This window comes from Melospiza melodia, chromosome Z (genome assembly GCF_035770615.1).
Source record: "Melospiza melodia melodia isolate bMelMel2 chromosome Z, bMelMel2.pri, whole genome shotgun sequence".
In the NCBI taxonomy this organism is placed as follows: domain Eukaryota; kingdom Metazoa; phylum Chordata; class Aves; order Passeriformes; family Passerellidae; genus Melospiza; species Melospiza melodia.
Genome location: NC_086226.1, coordinates 7796266 through 7814017, shown reverse-complemented (window position 1 = coordinate 7814017; position 17752 = coordinate 7796266). Strand labels below are relative to the sequence as shown.

General features: G+C 58.1%; 3 protein-coding genes across 15 annotated transcripts in view; 1 reads left to right on the top strand and 2 right to left on the bottom strand.

Annotated features, from left to right (window-relative positions):
* Positions 1-17752, top strand: part of LOC134432322 (ubiquitin-associated protein 2-like) — a 227664-nt gene that overhangs the window by 73220 nt on the left and 136692 nt on the right. The window lies entirely within an intron of this gene.
* On the bottom strand, positions 7453-8025 carry LOC134432143 (interferon-like). The gene has a single exon (XM_063180613.1). It carries the CDS (start codon positions 8023-8025, stop codon positions 7453-7455), a length of 573 nt encoding a protein of 190 aa, XP_063036683.1.
* LOC134432159 (interferon-like) lies at positions 10429-11001 on the bottom strand. Its single transcript, XM_063180634.1, has one exon. It carries the CDS (start codon positions 10999-11001, stop codon positions 10429-10431), a length of 573 nt encoding a protein of 190 aa, XP_063036704.1.

Sequence of the window (17752 nt, the reverse complement as noted above, 5' to 3'; positions counted from 1 at the left end):
TTGGGAAGGGAGTTGCAAACTACTGAGGAAAGAAAGGCTAAGACATAATTCTGAAGATGATCTCTAACACCTAGTGATGTTTCTCGAAAGATATTGCTGCAAGATGCTGCTTGGGCAGGTACGAGCGAGAAGAGAGAGCAAGGGATACTTGGTGTTGTCAGGGTCCGTCCTAGTGGACAGATGACCTGATGGTTCGTAGGAATGATCTCAGAGTGCAAAAACCAATAGGTGCAAGGGGGTTTGCAGTGATAATCAAATCAAATGCAGTTTTATTGAAATAACCACAGCAAAAATGCGATAAGAGGGATTAAGAGAAAGACAAAGAGAGGGGGAGAGGGGATATAGCTACCAAGGCAGAGATGAAGTCCTTTGGTCCCATCGTCCAGTCCAGCTGAGGGTCCGCCTGCTACACTGGGGAGATCTCAAAGGCTCTAGCTAACTCAGAGGTTTTTATTACTGAAAATTGCGAGGGGGGGAAACAGATGCAATAGGGAACAGATGTAACAGGTAGTCTATGTTCTCAGCAGTAAATGAGCTTGATAGATGTAACAGGTAGTCTGTGTTGTCAGCAGTAAATGAGAGCCATTGTTTTCTTGCTCCAGTGGTCACAATCTGCAGGCAAACATCTCCCTTTGGCCAGCTTGCCTCCCCCACACAACTCCCCCGGGCTAGGGGTTTCAGTCCCAGTCCTTGGAAGGAGCAGAGGGGCCTTTTAGGAGTTCCATGTCTCAGTCCTTGGTGGAGAATCTTCTTACATCCCAGTCTGTCTGTCACGGTGGTTGTAAAACAGGCGAGGGTCTTCTGTGGGAGACCACCTGAGACTCAGGAGAAGTCCAGCCAGGCCGAGAGGTGGAACAGCTTCCAGAGCTGCTATAGTTGCAAACAGGGCATGGTGCCCTCTTCTAAGCATACAGCAAACACATTTGTGAAAACAATAGCTTAACACTGACCTTCTGGGTCTCAGGGCCTGTGGCGTGTGACTTTTCTCCTTCAGAGCCAGATTCCATACAGGGGGGTCTTCTCTTCAGTGGTCTCCCAAGGACGTTGGTGAGGCAGATGAGGGAAAATTCTGACAGACTCTCACAGGGGGCTTACATGGAACACCCACCATTTGAGTGGTGTTGGGAGGAGATGGCTTTGCACTGTTCCAAAGAGTGGTTGCAGTGCTAGAAATAACAGGCAATATCAAGTGTTTTATCATAAGTCTTTATTTGCCGTGGCATAAATAAGTGAAGAGGTAGTAAAATAAATATGTGAATAAATAGAAAAAAAATAGAAAAATAGATCAATAAATACATGGAGAAGGTCTTTTGTCCATATGAGTAGGAGCAGCTGAATGGCTGGAGATGCAGCGGTTGAAGGCTGCGGGTGCCGTGCGGTTGCTGCGGGGCTGTGTGCGGTCCCAGGTGAGAGGAGGCGTGGGGTTGGAGGTGGCTTTGGGGCGTAGGTGTGTGTGGGTGTGTGGGTGTTGGCGCTAGCGGCGCATGGTGCGCGTGAGGTTGTGGAGGTGCTGTAGAGAGGCGCGAGCTTCGAGGCGGACGTGGTCCCAGGCGCAGGCGCTGTGGTTGTGGGCGTGCAGGAAGAGGTGGATGTCCCTGAAGTACTTGTTGATGGCGAGCAGCGGGTTGCGTGGTCCTTTGAAGGGCGCGGCGTTGTCAGGGAGGCATTGCTCCAGGTGGTGGATGTGGTGCTGCAGCTTGTTGAGGAGGTGGTTGCGAGCGTGGCTGGGCCAGTGCTGGCGGGTGCCGTTGGAGCTGAGGGTGTGGAAGAGGTGCTGCAGGATGCGCAGGGCGGTGGCGGCGGCTTGGTGCGGCTGCAGGTTGTTGTGGAGCAGGCTGGCGGGGAAGAAGGGCGGCTCTGTCAGGTGGCAGGGCTGTGTGTGGCCGACAGCCATGTCCTGGAGGAGGCGGAGAGCGTCGCCGGGGAAGGTGTCGTCGGGGGTCCAGAGGTGTTGGCAGGCCAGGCTGCTGGCCAGAGCGGTGAGGAGGAGCAGGAGCGCCGGGGCGGCGTGCGGCAGGCGCGGCGCTGTGGCTGTGGGCGCAGGCATGGTGAGTCTGTGGGTGCTGTTGGGTGCTGCTGGGCAGGAGGAGCCTGGTGAGGCTGGCTGGTGCTGCTGGTGGCTGTGCTTGGGGTGCCCCCGGGTGCGGGGCTTTGTAGGCGAGGCAGCTTTCCCTTCATCGCTTTCTGATTGTCCGGAGTTTCTGCCTGTAGTTTCCAGTCTGTCCTGGTGGCTGTATTGGTTTTGGGGAAGTGTTTGGTTGGGGTGTCCGTGGCTGGGGATTGTGGTGGCAGCGGTGTGCCGGGCTTGTGAAAGCTGTGGCTCAGAGGCGTCGGTGTCAGGTGTGGTGGAGAGGGCTCTTGGCTGTTCCCTTTCACCTGCCGGGCCAGCTGTGCGGTGCGTGCTGCGCTGCTGAGTCTGTCTTTGTGCCCAAGCATGCTTTCCACCTGCAAAGCCCTGCTTGTGGCTGTGGTCACTTTTCCTTTCACTTGGTGGCTTGCCTTTATTTTCATCTCAGCCACTGTTTTCCCGTTGTGGTTGCAAGGGGTGTGCGGTGATGTCAGTGGGCGGGCGCTGGCGTTTCCCCTCCTGCGGTCAATGGCCTGAGGCGGTGGCAGTGTTCAAGGGGCTGTGTGTGCACGTGGGCCTTGGAGGCCTGAGTGTGTCCTTGCACGGAGGCAGGTGCTCCGGCTGCTGTGTTTGGGAGGAGCCGGCACCAAGGCAGGCAAGGAAGGCTCCGTGGAGCAGTTGGTGCCAGGGAAGGGCTTTGCTCTTCCTGTTGTTCTTGCTGCCATGGCTGTGGCCCTGGAGCAAGGGTCCGCTTTGGAGATCCATGCCTGAGTGGGTGTGGCGGCCACAGGGCCAAAGAGGACTGTCCCCCATGGAAGCAATGGTGGTGTGTTTTGGCAGTGCCAGAGCCCTTGCCTGCCAGAGTGTGTCTAGTTCGGGGCTGGTTAGTCCGTGAGAGGTGTGGCATCCTTGGAGGGCATGGCTCTGAAGAGGCACAGGGGTCTAGAGGACCTCAGGTGTGAGCAAGGCTGCGGGGGCTGGGCTTCTGTGGCTGGAGTAGGGAAGGTTTGCCAGTAGGTTCAGATGCCTTTCCAAAAGCGCCCAAAAGGTGGGGAGCAGTGAAGAGGCATTTGGGGTGTGCAGAGATCTGCAATGGGATGATCAGCGTGGCCTCGTGGATTATGGTTGGATGGTTGCTAGGAGCAGATCTTGGGATTTGAAGGTTCTGTGCTTTTGGGGCAAAGAGGCTGTGGAGAGGAGTGAGTGTTTGTGGCCTTGTGTGTCAGCCATCTGCAGGCAAGCTGCTGAAGTCGCACAAGGCAAATGCTGAGAGCCCTGCCTGAAGAATGGAGATGCCCAGGCCAGTGAAGGAAAAGGCCAACTTTGAGACCCTCTTAGCAACCTGAATGTGTCCAAGTGGATGGCAGACGAAGAGGTGAATGCATGAGTCCTGAGGGAACTTTGAGATGGAGTTGGTAGGCCAATGTGGCTGGTTTTTGAAACCTGGTGTCTGTCAGTGGAAGTGGGCAAGAAGTGGTAGATGAGAAATAGAACTCCCTTTCTTAGATAGGGAAAAGCAGAAGAGTGTGGGAGGTACGGAGCAATCAGGCTGAGGTCTGTGTCAGGCAAGAAGATGAGGCTGCTTCTGCGGGAGGCTCTGCTAAGGCCAGTGGAGAAGCAAGAGGTGATTGGGAGCAGGGAGCATGGCATTGCAAAGTGCAGAGTCCCCATTCCTGGCGGTTTTGGTGCTGTTCTATGGTTAGGGCTCCACAGTAGTGGTGGAGAGGGGCAAGCGGAGTGACCTCGTGTTCCTGGCTTTGCGCAAAGTGTTTGACAGTGTCCCGCATGACATCCTTGTCTGTGCGTCAGAGAGGCACGGATTGGATGGACGGAGCAAGGTGCGGATAAAGCAGCTGAGGTGCGGCGGTGCTCTTCATCAGCCTGCGGGTGTTTTTCTGTTTGGTGCTTCCGTGGTGTTGGGCAAAGAGTGGCGGTGTTTTTGCTCAGAGGCTGCTGCAGGATGCTGCTTGGGCAGGGGCCATTGAGAAGAGTGGTCGGGGGCTGTTTGGAGCAGGGCTTGGAGTCTGTGTTGGGTGGAGATGGCTTTCCCCTGTGGCAAAGAGTGGTTGGGGTGCTGGAGAGAGGAGAGGCAGTGGCAAGTGTTTTGTCATAAGTCTTTATTTGCCGTGGCATAAATAAGTGAAGAGGTAGAAAAATAAATACGTAAGTGCTTAGATAAATTATATAAATAAACAAATAAATAAACATGTAAGTCAAGAAACGAATGGAGAAGGTCTTTTGTCCATATGAGTAGGAGCAGCTGAATGGCTGGAGATGCAGCGGTTGAAGGCTGCGGGTGCCGTGCGGTTGCTGCGGGGCTGTGTGCGGTCCCAGGTGAGAGGAGGCGTGGGGTTGGAGGTGGCTTTGGGGCGTAGGTGTGTGTGGGTGTGTGGGTGTTGGCGCTAGCGGCGCATGGTGCGCGTGAGGTTGTGGAGGTGCTGTAGAGAGGCGCGAGCTTCGAGGCGGACGTGGTCCCAGGCGCAGGCGCTGTGGTTGTGGGCGTGCAGGAAGAGGTGGATGTCCCTGAAGTACTTGTTGATGGCGAGCAGCGGGTTGCGTGGTCCTTTGAAGGGCGCGGCGTTGTCGGGGAGGCATTGCTCCAGGTGGTGGATGTGGTGCTGCAGCTTGTTGAGGAGGTGGTTGCGAGCGTGGCTGGGCCAGTGCTGGCGGGTGCCGTTGGAGCTGAGGGTGTGGAAGAGGTGCTGCAGGATGCGCAGGGCGGTGGCGGTGGCGGCGGCTTGGTGCGGCTGCAGGTTGTTGTGGAGCAGGCTGGCGGGGAAGAAGGGCGGCTCTGTCAGGTGGCAGGGCTGTGTGTGGCCGACAGCCATGTCCTGGAGGAGGCGGAGAGCGTCGCCGGGGAAGGTGTCGTCGGGGGTCCAGAGGTGTTGGCAGGCCAGGCTGCTGGCCAGAGCGGTGAGGAGGAGCAGGAGCGCCGGGGCGGCGTGCGGCAGGCGCGGCGCTGTGGCTGTGGGCGCAGGCATGGTGAGTCTGTGGGTGCTGTTGGGTGCTGCTGGGCAGGAGGAGCCTGGTGAGGCTGGCTGGTGCTGCTGGTGGCTGTGCTTGGGGTGCCCCCGGGTGCGGGGCTTTGTAGGTGAGGCAGCTTTCCCTTCATCGCTTTCTGATTGTCCGGAGTTTCTGCCTGTAGTTTCCAGTCTGTCCTGGTGGCTGTATTGGTTTTGGGGAAGTTGGGGTGTCCGTGGCTGGGGATTGTGGTGGCAGCGGTGTGCCGGGCTTGTGAAAGCTGTGGCTCAGAGGCGTCGGTGTCAGGTGTGGTGGAGAGGGCTCTTGGCTGTTCCCTTTCACCTGCCGGGCCAGCTGTGCGGTGCGTGCTGCGCTGCTGAGTCTGTCTTTGTGCCCAAGCATGCTTTCCACCTGCAAAGCCCTGCTTGTGGCTGTGGTCACTTTTCCTTTCACTTGGTGGCTTGCCTTTATTTTCATCTCAGCCACTGTTTTCCCGTTGTGGTTGCAAGGGGTGTGCGGTGATGTCAGTGGGCGGGCGCTGGCGTTTCCCCTCCTGCGGTCAATGGCCTGAGGCGGTGGCAGTGTTCAAGGGGCTGTGTGTGCACGTGGGCCTTGGAGGCCTGAGTGTGTCCTTGCACGGAGGCAGGCGCTCCGGCTGCTGTGTTTGGGAGGAGCCGGCACCAAGGCAGGCAAGGAAGGCTCCGTGGAGCAGTTGGTGCCAGGGAAGGGCTTTGCTCTTGCTGTTGTTCTTGCTGCCATGGCTGTGGCCCTGGAGCAAGGGTCCGCTTTGGAGATCCATGCCTGAGTGGGTGTGGCGGCCACAGGGCCAAAGAGGACTGTCCCCCATGGAAGCAATGGTGGTGTGTTTTGGCAGTGCCAGAGCCCTTGCCTGCCAGAGTGTGTCTAGTTCGGGGCTGGTTAGTCCGTGAGAGGTGTGGCATCCTTGGAGGGCATGGCTCTGAAGAGGCACAGGGGTCTAGAGGACCTCAGGTGTGAGCAAGGCTGCGGGGGCTGGGCTTCTGTGGCTGGAGTAGGGAAGGTTTGCCAGTAGGTTCAGATGCCTTTCCAAAAGCGCCCAAAAGGTGGGGAGCAGTGAAGAGGCATTTGGGGTGTGCAGAGATCTGCAATGGGATGATCAGCGTGGCCTCGTGGATTATGGTTGGATGGTTGCTAGGAGCGGATCTTGGGATTTGAAGGTTCTGTGCTTTTGGGGCAAAGAGGCTGTGGAGAGGAGTGAGTGTTTGTGGCCTTGTGTGTCAGCCATCTGCAGGCAAGCTGCTGAAGTCGCACAAGGCAAATGCTGAGAGCCCTGCCTGAAGAATGGAGATGCCCAGGCCAGTGAAGGAAAAGGCCAACTTTGAGACCCTCTTAGCAACCTGAATGTGTCCAAGTGGATGGCAGACGAAGAGGTGAATGCATGAGTCCTGAGGGAACTTTGAGATGGAGTTGGTAGGCCAATGTGGCTGGTTTTTGAAACCTGGTGTCCGTCAGTGGAAGTGGGCAAGAAGTGGTAGATGAGAAATAGAACTCCCTTTCTTAGATAGGGAAAAGCAGAAGAGTGTGGGAGGTACGGAGCAGTCAGGCTGAGGTCTGTGTCAGGCAAGAAGATGAGGCTGCTTCTGCGGGAGGCTCTGCTAAGGCCAGTGGAGAAGCAAGAGGTGATTGGGAGCAGGGAGCATGGCATTGCAAAGTGCAGAGTCCCCATTCCTGGCGGTTTTGGTGCTGTTCTATGGTTAGGGCTCCACAGTAGTGGTGGAGAGGGGCAAGCGGAGTGACCTCGTGTTCCTGGCTTTGCGCAAAGTGTTTGACAGTGTCCCGCATGACATCCTTGTCTGTGCGTCAGAGAGGCACGGATTGGATGGACGGAGCAAGGTGCATATAAAGCAGCTGAGGTGCAGCGGTGCTCTTCATCAGCCTGCGGGTGTTTTTCTGTTTGGTGCTTCCGTGGTGTTGGGCAAAGAGTGGCGGTGTTTTTGCTCAGAGGCTGCTGCAGGATGCTGCTTGGGCAGGGGCCATTGAGAAGAGTGGTCGGGGGCTGTTTGGAGCAGGGCTTGGAGTCTGTGTTGGGTGGAGATGGCTTTCCCCTGTGGCAAAGAGTGGTTGGGGTGCTGGAGAGAGGAGAGGCAGTGGCAAGTGTTTTGTCATAAGTCTTTATTTGCCGTGGCATAAATAAGTGAAGAGGTAGAAAAATAAATACGTAAGTGCTTAGATAAATTATATAAATAAACAAATAAATAAACATGTAAGTCAAGAAACGAATGGAGAAGGTCTTTTGTCCATATGAGTAGGAGCAGCTGAATGGCTGGAGATGCTGCGGGTGCCGTGCGGTTGCTGCGGGGCTGTGTGCGGTCCCAGGTGAGAGGAGGCGTGGGGTTGGAGGTGGCTTTGGGGCGTAGGTGTGTGTGGGTGTGTGGGTGTTGGCGCTAGTGGCGCATGGTGCGTGTGAGGTTGTGGAGGTGCTGTAGAGAGGCGCGAGCTTCGAGGCGGACGTGGTCCCAGGCGCAGGCGCTGTGGTTGTGGGCGTGCAGGAAGAGGTGGATGTCCCTGAAGTACTTGTTGATGGCGAGCAGCGGGTTGCGTGGTCCTTTGAAGGGCGCGGCGTTGTCAGGGAGGCATTGCTCCAGGTGGTGTTTGTGGTGCTGCAGCTTGTTGAGGAGGTGGTTGCGAGCGTGGCTGGGCCAGTGCTGGCGGGTGCCGTTGGAGCTGAGGGTGTGGAAGAGGTGCTGCAGGATGCGCAGGGCGGTGGCGGCGGCTTGGTGCGGCTGCAGGTTGTTGTGGAGCAGGCTGGCGGGGAAGAAGGGCGGCTCTGTCAGGTGGCAGGGCTGTGTGTGGCCGACAGCCATGTCCTGGAGGAGGCGGAGAGCGTCGCCGGGGAAGGTGTCGTCGTGTGTCCAGAGGTGTTGGCAGGCCAGGCTGCTGGCCAGAGCGGTGAGGAGGAGCAGGAGCGCCGGGGCGGCGTGCGGCAGGCGCGGCGCTGTGGCTGTGGGCGCAGGCATGGTGAGTCTGTGGGTGCTGTTGGGTGCTGCTGGGCAGGAGGAGCCTGGTGAGGCTGGCTGGTGCTGCTGGTGGCTGTGCTTGGGGTGCCCCCGGGTGCGGGGCTTTGTAGGCGAGGCAGCTTTCCCTTCATCGCTTTCTGATTGTCCGGAGTTTCTGCCTGTAGTTTCCAGTCTGTCCTGGTGGCTGTATTGGTTTTGGGGAAGTTGGGGTGTCCGTGGCTGGGGATTGTGGTGGCAGCGGTGTGCCGGGCTTGTGAAAGCTGTGGCTCAGAGGCGTCGGTGTCAGGTGTGGTGGAGAGGGCTCTTGGCTGTTCCCTTTCACCTGCCGGGCCAGCTGTGCGGTGCGTGCTGCGCTGCTGAGTCTGTCTTTGTGCCCAAGCATGCTTTCCACCTGCAAAGCCCTGCTTGTGGCTGTGGTCACTTTTCCTTTCACTTGGTGGCTTGCCTTTATTTTCATCTCAGCCACTGTTTTCCCGTTGTGGTTGCAAGGGGTGTGCGGTGATGTCAGTGGGCGGGCGCTGGCGTTTCCCCTCCTGCGGTCAATGGCCTGAGGCGGTGGCAGTGTTCAAGGGGCTGTGTGTGCACGTGGGCCTTGGAGGCCTGAGTGTGTCCTTGCACGGAGGCAGGCGCTCCGGCTGCTGTGTTTGGGAGGAGCCGGCACCAAGGCAGGCAAGGAAGGCTCCGTGGAGCAGTTGGTGCCAGGGAAGGGCTTTGCTCTTGCTGTTGTTCTTGCTGCCATGGCTGTGGCCCTGGAGCAAGGGTCCGCTTTGGAGATCCATGCCTGAGTGGGTGTGGCGGCCACAGGGCCAAAGAGGACTGTCCCCCATGGAAGCAATGGTGGTGTGTTTTGGCAGTGCCAGAGCCCTTGCCTGCCAGAGTGTGTCTAGTTCGGGGCTGGTTAGTCCGTGAGAGGTGTGGCATCCTTGGAGGGCATGGCTCTGAAGAGGCACAGGGGTCTAGAGGACCTCAGGTGTGAGCAAGGCTGCGGGGGCTGGGCTTCTGTGGCTGGAGTAGGGAAGGTTTGCCAGTAGGTTCAGATGCCTTTCCAAAAGCGCCCAAAAGGTGGGGAGCAGTGAAGAGGCATTTGGGGTGTGCAGAGATCTGCAATGGGATGATCAGCGTGGCCTCGTGGATTATGGTTGGATGGTTGCTAGGAGCGGATCTTGGGATTTGAAGGTTCTGTGCTTTTGGGGCAAAGAGGCTGTGGAGAGGAGTGAGTGTTTGTGGCCTTGTGTGTCAGCCATCTGCAGGCAAGCTGCTGAAGTCGCACAAGGCAAATGCTGAGAGCCCTGCCTGAAGAATGGAGATGCCCAGGCCAGTGAAGGAAAAGGCCAACTTTGAGACCCTCTTAGCAACCTGAATGTGTCCAAGTGGATGGCAGACGAAGAGGTGAATGCATGAGTCCTGAGGGAACTTTGAGATGGAGTTGGTAGGCCAATGTGGCTGGTTTTTGAAACCTGGTGTCCGTCAGTGGAAGTGGGCAAGAAGTGGTAGATGAGAAATAGAACTCCCTTTCTTAGATAGGGAAAAGCAGAAGAGTGTGGGAGGTACGGAGCAGTCAGGCTGAGGTCTGTGTCAGGCAAGAAGATGAGGCTGCTTCTGCGGGAGGCTCTGCTAAGGCCAGTGGAGAAGCAAGAGGTGATTGGGAGCAGGGAGCATGGCATTGCAAAGTGCAGAGTCCCCATTCCTGGCGGTTTTGGTGCTGTTCTATGGTTAGGGCTCCACAGTAGTGGTGGAGAGGGGCAAGCGGAGTGACCTCGTGTTCCTGGCTTTGCGCAAAGTGTTTGACAGTGTCCCGCATGACATCCTTGTCTGTGCGTCAGAGAGGCACGGATTGGATGGACGGAGCAAGGTGCGGATAAAGCAGCTGAGGTGCGGCGGTGCTCTTCATCAGCCTGCGGGTGTTTTTCTGTTTGGTGCTTCCGTGGTGTTGGGCAAAGAGTGGCGGTGTTTTTGCTCAGAGGCTGCTGCAGGATGCTGCTTGGGCAGGGGCCATTGAGAAGAGTGGTCGGGGGCTGTTTGGAGCAGGGCTTGGAGTCTGTGTTGGGTGGAGATGGCTTTCCCCTGTGGCAAAGAGTGGTTGGGGTGCTGGAGAGAGGAGAGGCAGTGGCAAGTGTTTTGTCATAAGTCTTTATTTGCCGTGGCATAAATAAGTGAAGAGGTAGAAAAATAAATACGTAAGTGCTTAGATAAATTATATAAATAAACAAATAAATAAACATGTAAGTCAAGAAACGAATGGAGAAGGTCTTTTGTCCATATGAGTAGGAGCAGCTGAATGGCTGGAGATGCTGCGGGTGCCGTGCGGTTGCTGCGGGGCTGTGTGCGGTCCCAGGTGAGAGGAGGCGTGGGGTTGGAGGTGGCTTTGGGGCGTAGGTGTGTGTGGGTGTGTGGGTGTTGGCGCTAGTGGCGCATGGTGCGTGTGAGGTTGTGGAGGTGCTGTAGAGAGGCGCGAGCTTCGAGGCGGACGTGGTCCCAGGCGCAGGCGCTGTGGTTGTGGGCGTGCAGGAAGAGGTGGATGTCCCTGAAGTACTTGTTGATGGCGAGCAGCGGGTTGCGTGGTCCTTTGAAGGGCGCGGCGTTGTCGGGGAGGCATTGCTCCAGGTGGTGGATGTGGTGCTGCAGCTTGTTGAGGAGGTGGTTGCGAGCGTGGCTGGGCCAGTGCTGGCGGGTGCCGTTGGAGCTGAGGGTGTGGAAGAGGTGCTGCAGGATGCGCAGGGCGGTGGCGGCGGCTTGGTGCGGCTGCAGGTTGTTGTGGAGCAGGCTGGCGGGGAAGAAGGGCGGCTCTGTCAGGTGGCAGGGCTGTGTGTGGCCGACAGCCATGTCCTGGAGGAGGCGGAGAGCGTCGCCGGGGAAGGTGTCGTCGTGTGTCCAGAGGTGTTGGCAGGCCAGGCTGCTGGCCAGAGCGGTGAGGAGGAGCAGGAGCGCCGGGGCGGCGTGCGGCAGGCGCGGCGCTGTGGCTGTGGGCGCAGGCATGGTGAGTCTGTGGGTGCTGTTGGGTGCTGCTGGGCAGGAGGAGCCTGGTGAGGCTGGCTGGTGCTGCTGGTGGCTGTGCTTGGGGTGCCCCCGGGTGCGGGGCTTTGTAGGTGAGGCAGCTTTCCCTTCATCGCTTTCTGATTGTCCGGAGTTTCTGCCTGTAGTTTCCAGTCTGTCCTGGTGGCTGTATTGGTTTTGGGGAAGTGTTTGGTTGGGGTGTCCGTGGCTGGGGATTGTGGTGGCAGCAGTGTGCCGGGCTTGTGAAAGCTGTGGCTCAGAGGCGTCGGTGTCAGGTGTGGTGGAGAGGGCTCTTGGCTGTTCCCATTCACCTGCCGGGCCAGCTGTGCGGTGCGTGCTGCGCTGCTGAGTCTGTCTTTGTGCCCAAGCATGCTTTCCACCTGCAAAGCCCTGCTTGTGGCTGTGGTCACTTTTCCTTTCACTTGGTGGCTTGCCTTTATTTTCATCTCAGCCACTGTTTTCCCGTTGTGGTTGCAAGGGGTGTGCGGTGATGTCAGTGGGCGGGCGCTGGCGTTTCCCCTCCTGCGGTCAATGGCCTGAGGCGGTGGCAGTGTTCAAGGGGCTGTGTGTGCACGTGGGCCTTGGAGGCCTGAGTGTGTCCTTGCACGGAGGCAGGCGCTCCGGCTGCTGTGTTTGGGAGGAGCCGGCACCAAGGCAGGCAAGGAAGGCTCCGTGGAGCAGTTGGTGCCAGGGAAGGGCTTTGCTCTTGCTGTTGTTCTTGCTGCCATGGCTGTGGCCCTGGAGCAAGGGTCCGCTTTGGAGATCCATGCCTGAGTGGGTGTGGCGGCCACAGGGCCAAAGAGGACTGTCCCCCATGGAAGCAATGGTGGTGTGTTTTGGCAGTGCCAGAGCCCTTGCCTGCCAGAGCGTGTCTAGTTCAGGGCTGGTTAGTCCGTGAGAGGTGTGGCATCCTTGGAGGGCATGGCTCTGAAGAGGCACAGGGGTCTAGAGGACCTCAGGTGTGAGCAAGGCTGCGGGGGCTGGGCTTCTGTGGCTGGAGTAGGGAAGGTTTGCCAGTAGGTTCAGATGCCTTTCCAAAAGCGCCCAAAAGGTGGGGAGCAGTGAAGAGGCATTTGGGGTGTGCAGAGATCTGCAATGGGATGATCAGCGTGGCCTCGTGGATTATGGTTGGATGGTTGCTAGGAGCGGATCTTGGGATTTGAAGGTTCTGTGCTTTTGGGGCAAAGAGGCTGTGGAGAGGAGTGAGTGTTTGTGGCCTTGTGTGTCAGCCATCTGCAGGCAAGCTGCTGAAGTCGCACAAGGCAAATGCTGAGAGCCCTGCCTGAAGAATGGAGATGCCCAGGCCAGTGAAGGAAAAGGCCAACTTTGAGACCCTCTTAGCAACCTGAATGTGTCCAAGTGGATGGCAGACGAAGAGGTGAATGCATGAGTCCTGAGGGAACTTTGAGATGGAGTTGGTAGGCCAATGTGGCTGGTTTTTGAAACCTGGTGTCCGTCAGTGGAAGTGGGCAAGAAGTGGTAGATGAGAAATAGAACTCCCTTTCTTAGATAGGGAAAAGCAGAAGAGTGTGGGAGGTACGGAGCAGTCAGGCTGAGGTCTGTGTCAGGCAAGAAGATGAGGCTGCTTCTGCGGGAGGCTCTGCTAAGGCCAGTGGAGAAGCAAGAGGTGATTGGGAGCAGGGAGCATGGCATTGCAAAGTGCAGAGTCCCCATTCCTGGCGGTTTTGGTGCTGTTCTATGGTTAGGGCTCCACAGTAGTGGTGGAGAGGGGCAAGCGGAGTGACCTCGTGTTCCTGGCTTTGCGCAAAGTGTTTGACAGTGTCCCGCATGACATCCTTGTCTGTGCGTCAGAGAGGCACGGATTGGATGGACGGAGCAAGGTGCATATAAAGCAGCTGAGGTGCAGCGGTGCTCTTCATCAGCCTGCGGGTGTTTTTCTGTTTGGTGCTTCCGTGGTGTTGGGCAAAGAGTGGCGGTGTTTTTGCTCAGAGGCTGCTGCAGGATGCTGCTTGGGCAGGGGCCATTGAGAAGAGTGGTCGGGGGCTGTTTGGAGCAGGGCTTGGAGTCTGTGTTGGGTGGAGATGGCTTTCCCCTGTGGCAAAGAGTGGTTGGGGTGCTGGAGAGAGGAGAGGCAGTGGCAAGTGTTTTGTCATAAGTCTTTATTTGCCGTGGCATAAATAAGTGAAGAGGTAGAAAAATAAATACGTAAGTGCTTAGATAAATTATATAAATAAACAAATAAATAAACATGTAAGTCAAGAAACGAATGGAGAAGGTCTTTTGTCCATATGAGTAGGAGCAGCTGAATGGCTGGAGATGCAGCGGTTGAAGGCTGCGGGTGCCGTGCGGTTGCTGCGGGGCTGTGTGCGGTCCCAGGTGAGAGGAGGCGTGGGGTTGGAGGTGGCTTTGGGGCGTAGGTGTGTGTGGGTGTGTGGGTGTTGGCGCTAGCGGCGCATGGTGCGCGTGAGGTTGTGGAGGTGCTGTAGAGAGGCGCGAGCTTCGAGGCGGACGTGGTCCCAGGCGCAGGCGCTGTGGTTGTGGGCGTGCAGGAAGAGGTGGATGTCCCTGAAGTACTTGTTGATGGCGAGCAGCGGGTTGCGTGGTCCTTTGAAGGGCGCGGCGTTGTCGGGGAGGCATTGCTCCAGGTGGTGGATGTGGTGCTGCAGCTTGTTGAGGAGGTGGTTGCGAGCGTGGCTGGGCCAGTGCTGGCGGGTGCCGTTGGAGCTGAGGGTGTGGAAGAGGTGCTGCAGGATGCGCAGGGCGGTGGCGGCGGCTTGGTGCGGCTGCAGGTTGTTGTGGAGCAGGCTGGCGGGGAAGAAGGGCGGCTCTGTCAGGTGGCAGGGCTGTGTGTGGCCGACAGCCATGTCCTGGAGGAGGCGGAGAGCGTCGCCGGGGAAGGTGTCGTCGGGGGTCCAGAGGTGTTGGCAGGCCAGGCTGCTGGCCAGAGCGGTGAGGAGGAGCAGGAGCGCCGGGGCGGCGTGCGGCAGGCGCGGCGCTGTGGCTGTGGGCGCAGGCATGGTGAGTCTGTGGGTGCTGTTGGGTGCTGCTGGGCAGGAGGAGCCTGGTGAGGCTGGCTGGTGCTGCTGGTGGCTGTGCTTGGGGTGCCCCCGGGTGCGGGGCTTTGTAGGTGAGGCAGCTTTCCCTTCATCGCTTTCTGATTGTCCGGAGTTTCTGCCTGTAGTTTCCAGTCTGTCCTGGTGGCTGTATTGGTTTTGGGGAAGTGTTTGGTTGGGGTGTCCGTGGCTGGGGATTGTGGTGGCAGCGGTGTGCCGGGCTTGTGAAAGCTGTGGCTCAGAGGCGTCGGTGTCAGGTGTGGTGGAGAGGGCTCTTGGCTGTTCCCATTCACCTGCCGGGCCAGCTGTGCGGTGCGTGCTGCGCTGCTGAGTCTGTCTTTGTGCCCAAGCATGCTTTCCACCTGCAAAGCCCTGCTTGTGGCTGTGGTCACTTTTCCTTTCACTTGGTGGCTTGCCTTTATTTTCATCTCAGCCACTGTTTTCCCGTTGTGGTTGCAAGGGGTGTGCTGTGATGTCAGTGGGCGGACGCTGGCGTTTCCCCTCCTGCGGTCAATGGCCTGAGGCGGTGGCAGTGTTCAAGGGGCTGTGTGTGCACGTGGGCCTTGGAGGCCTGAGTGTGTCCTTGCACGGAGGCAGGTGCTCCGGCTGCTGTGTTTGGGAGGAGCCGGCACCAAGGCAGGCAAGGAAGGCTCCGTGGAGCAGTTGGTGCCAGGGAAGGGCTTTGCTCTTGCTGTTGTTCTTGCTGCCATGGCTGTGGCCCTGGAGCAAGGGTCCGCTTTGGAGATCCATGCCTGAGTGGGTGTGGCGGCCACAGGGCCAAAGAGGACTGTCCCCCATGGAAGCAATGGTGGTGTGTTTTGGCAGTGCCAGAGCCCTTGCCTGCCAGAGCGTGTCTAGTTCGGGGCTGGTTAGTCCGTGAGAGGTGTGGCATCCTTGGAGGGCATGGCTCTGAAGAGGCACAGGGGTCTAGAGGACCTCAGGTGTGAGCAAGGCTGCGGGGGCTGGGCTTCTGTGGCTGGAGTAGGGAAGGTTTGCCAGTAGGTTCAGATGCCTTTCCAAAAGCGCCCAAAAGGTGGGGAGCAGTGAAGAGGCATTTGGGGTGTGCAGAGATCTGCAATGGGATGATCAGCGTGGCCTCGTGGATTATGGTTGGATGGTTGCTAGGAGCGGATCTTGGGATTTGAAGGTTCTGTGCTTTTGGGGCAAAGAGGCTGTGGAGAGGAGTGAGTGTTTGTGGCCTTGTGTGTCAGCCATCTGCAGGCAAGCTGCTGAAGTCGCACAAGGCAAATGCTGAGAGCCCTGCCTGAAGAATGGAGATGCCCAGGCCAGTGAAGGAAAAGGCCAACTTTGAGACCCTCTTAGCAACCTGAATGTGTCCAAGTGGATGGCAGACGAAGAGGTGAATGCATGAGTCCTGAGGGAACTTTGAGATGGAGTTGGTAGGCCAATGTGGCTGGTTTTTGAAACCTGGTGTCTGTCAGTGGAAGTGGGCAAGAAGTGGTAGATGAGAAATAGAACTCCCTTTCTTAGATAGGGAAAAGCAGAAGAGTGTGGGAGGTACGGAGCAGTCAGGCTGAGGTCTGTGTCAGGCAAGAAGATGAGGCTGCTTCTGCGGGAGGCTCTGCTAAGGCCAGTGGAGAAGCAAGAGGTGATTGGGAGCAGGGAGCATGGCATTGCAAAGTGCAGAGTCCCCATTCCTGGCGGTTTTGGTGCTGTTCTATGGTTAGGGCTCCACAGTAGTGGTGGAGAGGGGCAAGCGGAGTGACCTCGTGTTCCTGGCTTTGCGCAAAGTGTTTGACAGTGTCCCGCATGACATCCTTGTCTGTGCGTCAGAGAGGCACGGATTGGATGGACGGAGCAAGGTGCGGATAAAGCAGCTGAGGTGCGGCGGTGCTCTTCATCAGCCTGCGGGTGTTTTTCTGTTTGGTGCTTCCGTGGTGTTGGGCAAAGAGTGGCGGTGTTTTTGCTCAGAGGCTGCTGCAGGATGCTGCTTGGGCAGGGGCCATTGAGAAGAGTGGTCGGGGGCTGTTTGGAGCAGGGCTTGGAGTCTGTGTTGGGTGGAGACGGCTTTCCCCTGTGGCAAAGAGTGGTTGGGGTGCTGGAGAGAGGAGAGGCAGTGGCAAGTGTTTTGTCATAAGTCTTTATTTGCCGTGGCATAAATAAGTGAAGAGGTAGAAAAATAAATACGTAAGTGCTTAGATAAATTATATAAATAAACAAATAAATAAACATGTAAGTCAAGAAACGAATGGAGAAGGTCTTTTGTCCATATGAGTAGGAGCAGCTGAATGGCTGGAGATGCAGCGGTTGAAGGCTGCGGGTGCCGTGCGGTTGCTGCGGGGCTGTGTGCGGTCCCAGGTGAGAGGAGGCGTGGGGTTGGAGGTGGCTTTGGGGCGTAGGTGTGTGTGGGTGTGTGGGTGTTGGCGCTAGCGGCGCATGGTGCGCGTGAGGTTGTGGAGGTGCTGTAGAGAGGCACGAGCTTCGAGGCGGACGTGGTCCCAGGCGCAGGCGCTGTGGTTGTGGGCGTGCAGGAAGAGGTGGATGTCCCTGAAGTACTTGTTGATGGCGAGCAGCGGGTTGCGTGGTCCTTTGAAGGGCGCGGCGTTGTCGGGGAGGCATTGCTCCAGGTGGTGTTTGTGGTGCTGCAGCTTGTTGAGGAGGTGGTTGCGAGCGTGGCTGGGCCAGTGCTGGCGGGTGCCGTTGGAGCTGAGGGTGTGGAAGAGGTGCTGCAGGATGCGCAGGGCGGTGGCGGCGGCTTGGTGCGGCTGCAGGTTGTTGTGGAGCAGGCTGGCGGGGAAGAAGGGCGGCTCTGTCAGGTGGCAGGGCTGTGTGTGGCCGACAGCCATGTCCTGGAGGAGGCGGAGAGCGTCGCCGGGGAAGGTGTCGTCGGGGGTCCAGAGGTGTTGGCAGGCCAGGCTGCTGGCCAGAGCGGTGAGGAGGAGCAGGAGCGCCGGGGCGGCGTGCGGCAGGCGCGGCGCTGTGGCTGTGGGCGCAGGCATGGTGAGTCTGTGGGTGCTGTTGGGTGCTGCTGGGCAGGAGGAGCCTGGTGAGGCTGGCTGGTGCTGCTGGTGGCTGTGCTTGGGGTGCCCCCGGGTGCGGGGCTTTGTAGGTGAGGCAGCTTTCCCTTCATCGCTTTCTGATTGTCCGGAGTTTCTGCCTGTAGTTTCCAGTCTGTCCTGGTGGCTGTATTGGTTTTGGGGAAGTGTTTGGTTGGGGTGTCCGTGGCTGGGGATTGTGGTGGCAGCGGTGTGCCGGGCTTGTGAAAGCTGTGGCTCAGAGGCGTCGGTGTCAGGTGTGGTGGAGAGGGCTCTTGGCTGTTCCCATTCACCTGCCGGGCCAGCTGTGCGGTGCGTGCTGCGCTGCTGAGTCTGTCTTTGTGCCCAAGCATGCTTTCCACCTGCAAAGCCCTGCTTGTGGCTGTGGTCACTTTTCCTTTCACTTGGTGGCTTGCCTTTATTTTCATCTCAGCCACTGTTTTCCCGTTGTGGTTGCAAGGGGTGTGCGGTGATGTCAGTGGGCGGGCGCTGGCGTTTCCCCTCCTGCGGTCAATGGCCTGAGGCGGTGGCAGTGTTCAAGGGGCTGTGTGTGCACGTGGGCCTTGGAGGCCTGAGTGTGTCCTTGCACGGAGGCAGGCGCTCCGGCTGCTGTGTTTGGGAGGAGCCGGCACCAAGGCAGGCAAGGAAGGCTCCGTGGAGCAGTTGGTGCCAGGGAAGGGCTTTGCTCTTGCTGTTGTTCTTGCTGCCATGGCTGTGGCCCTG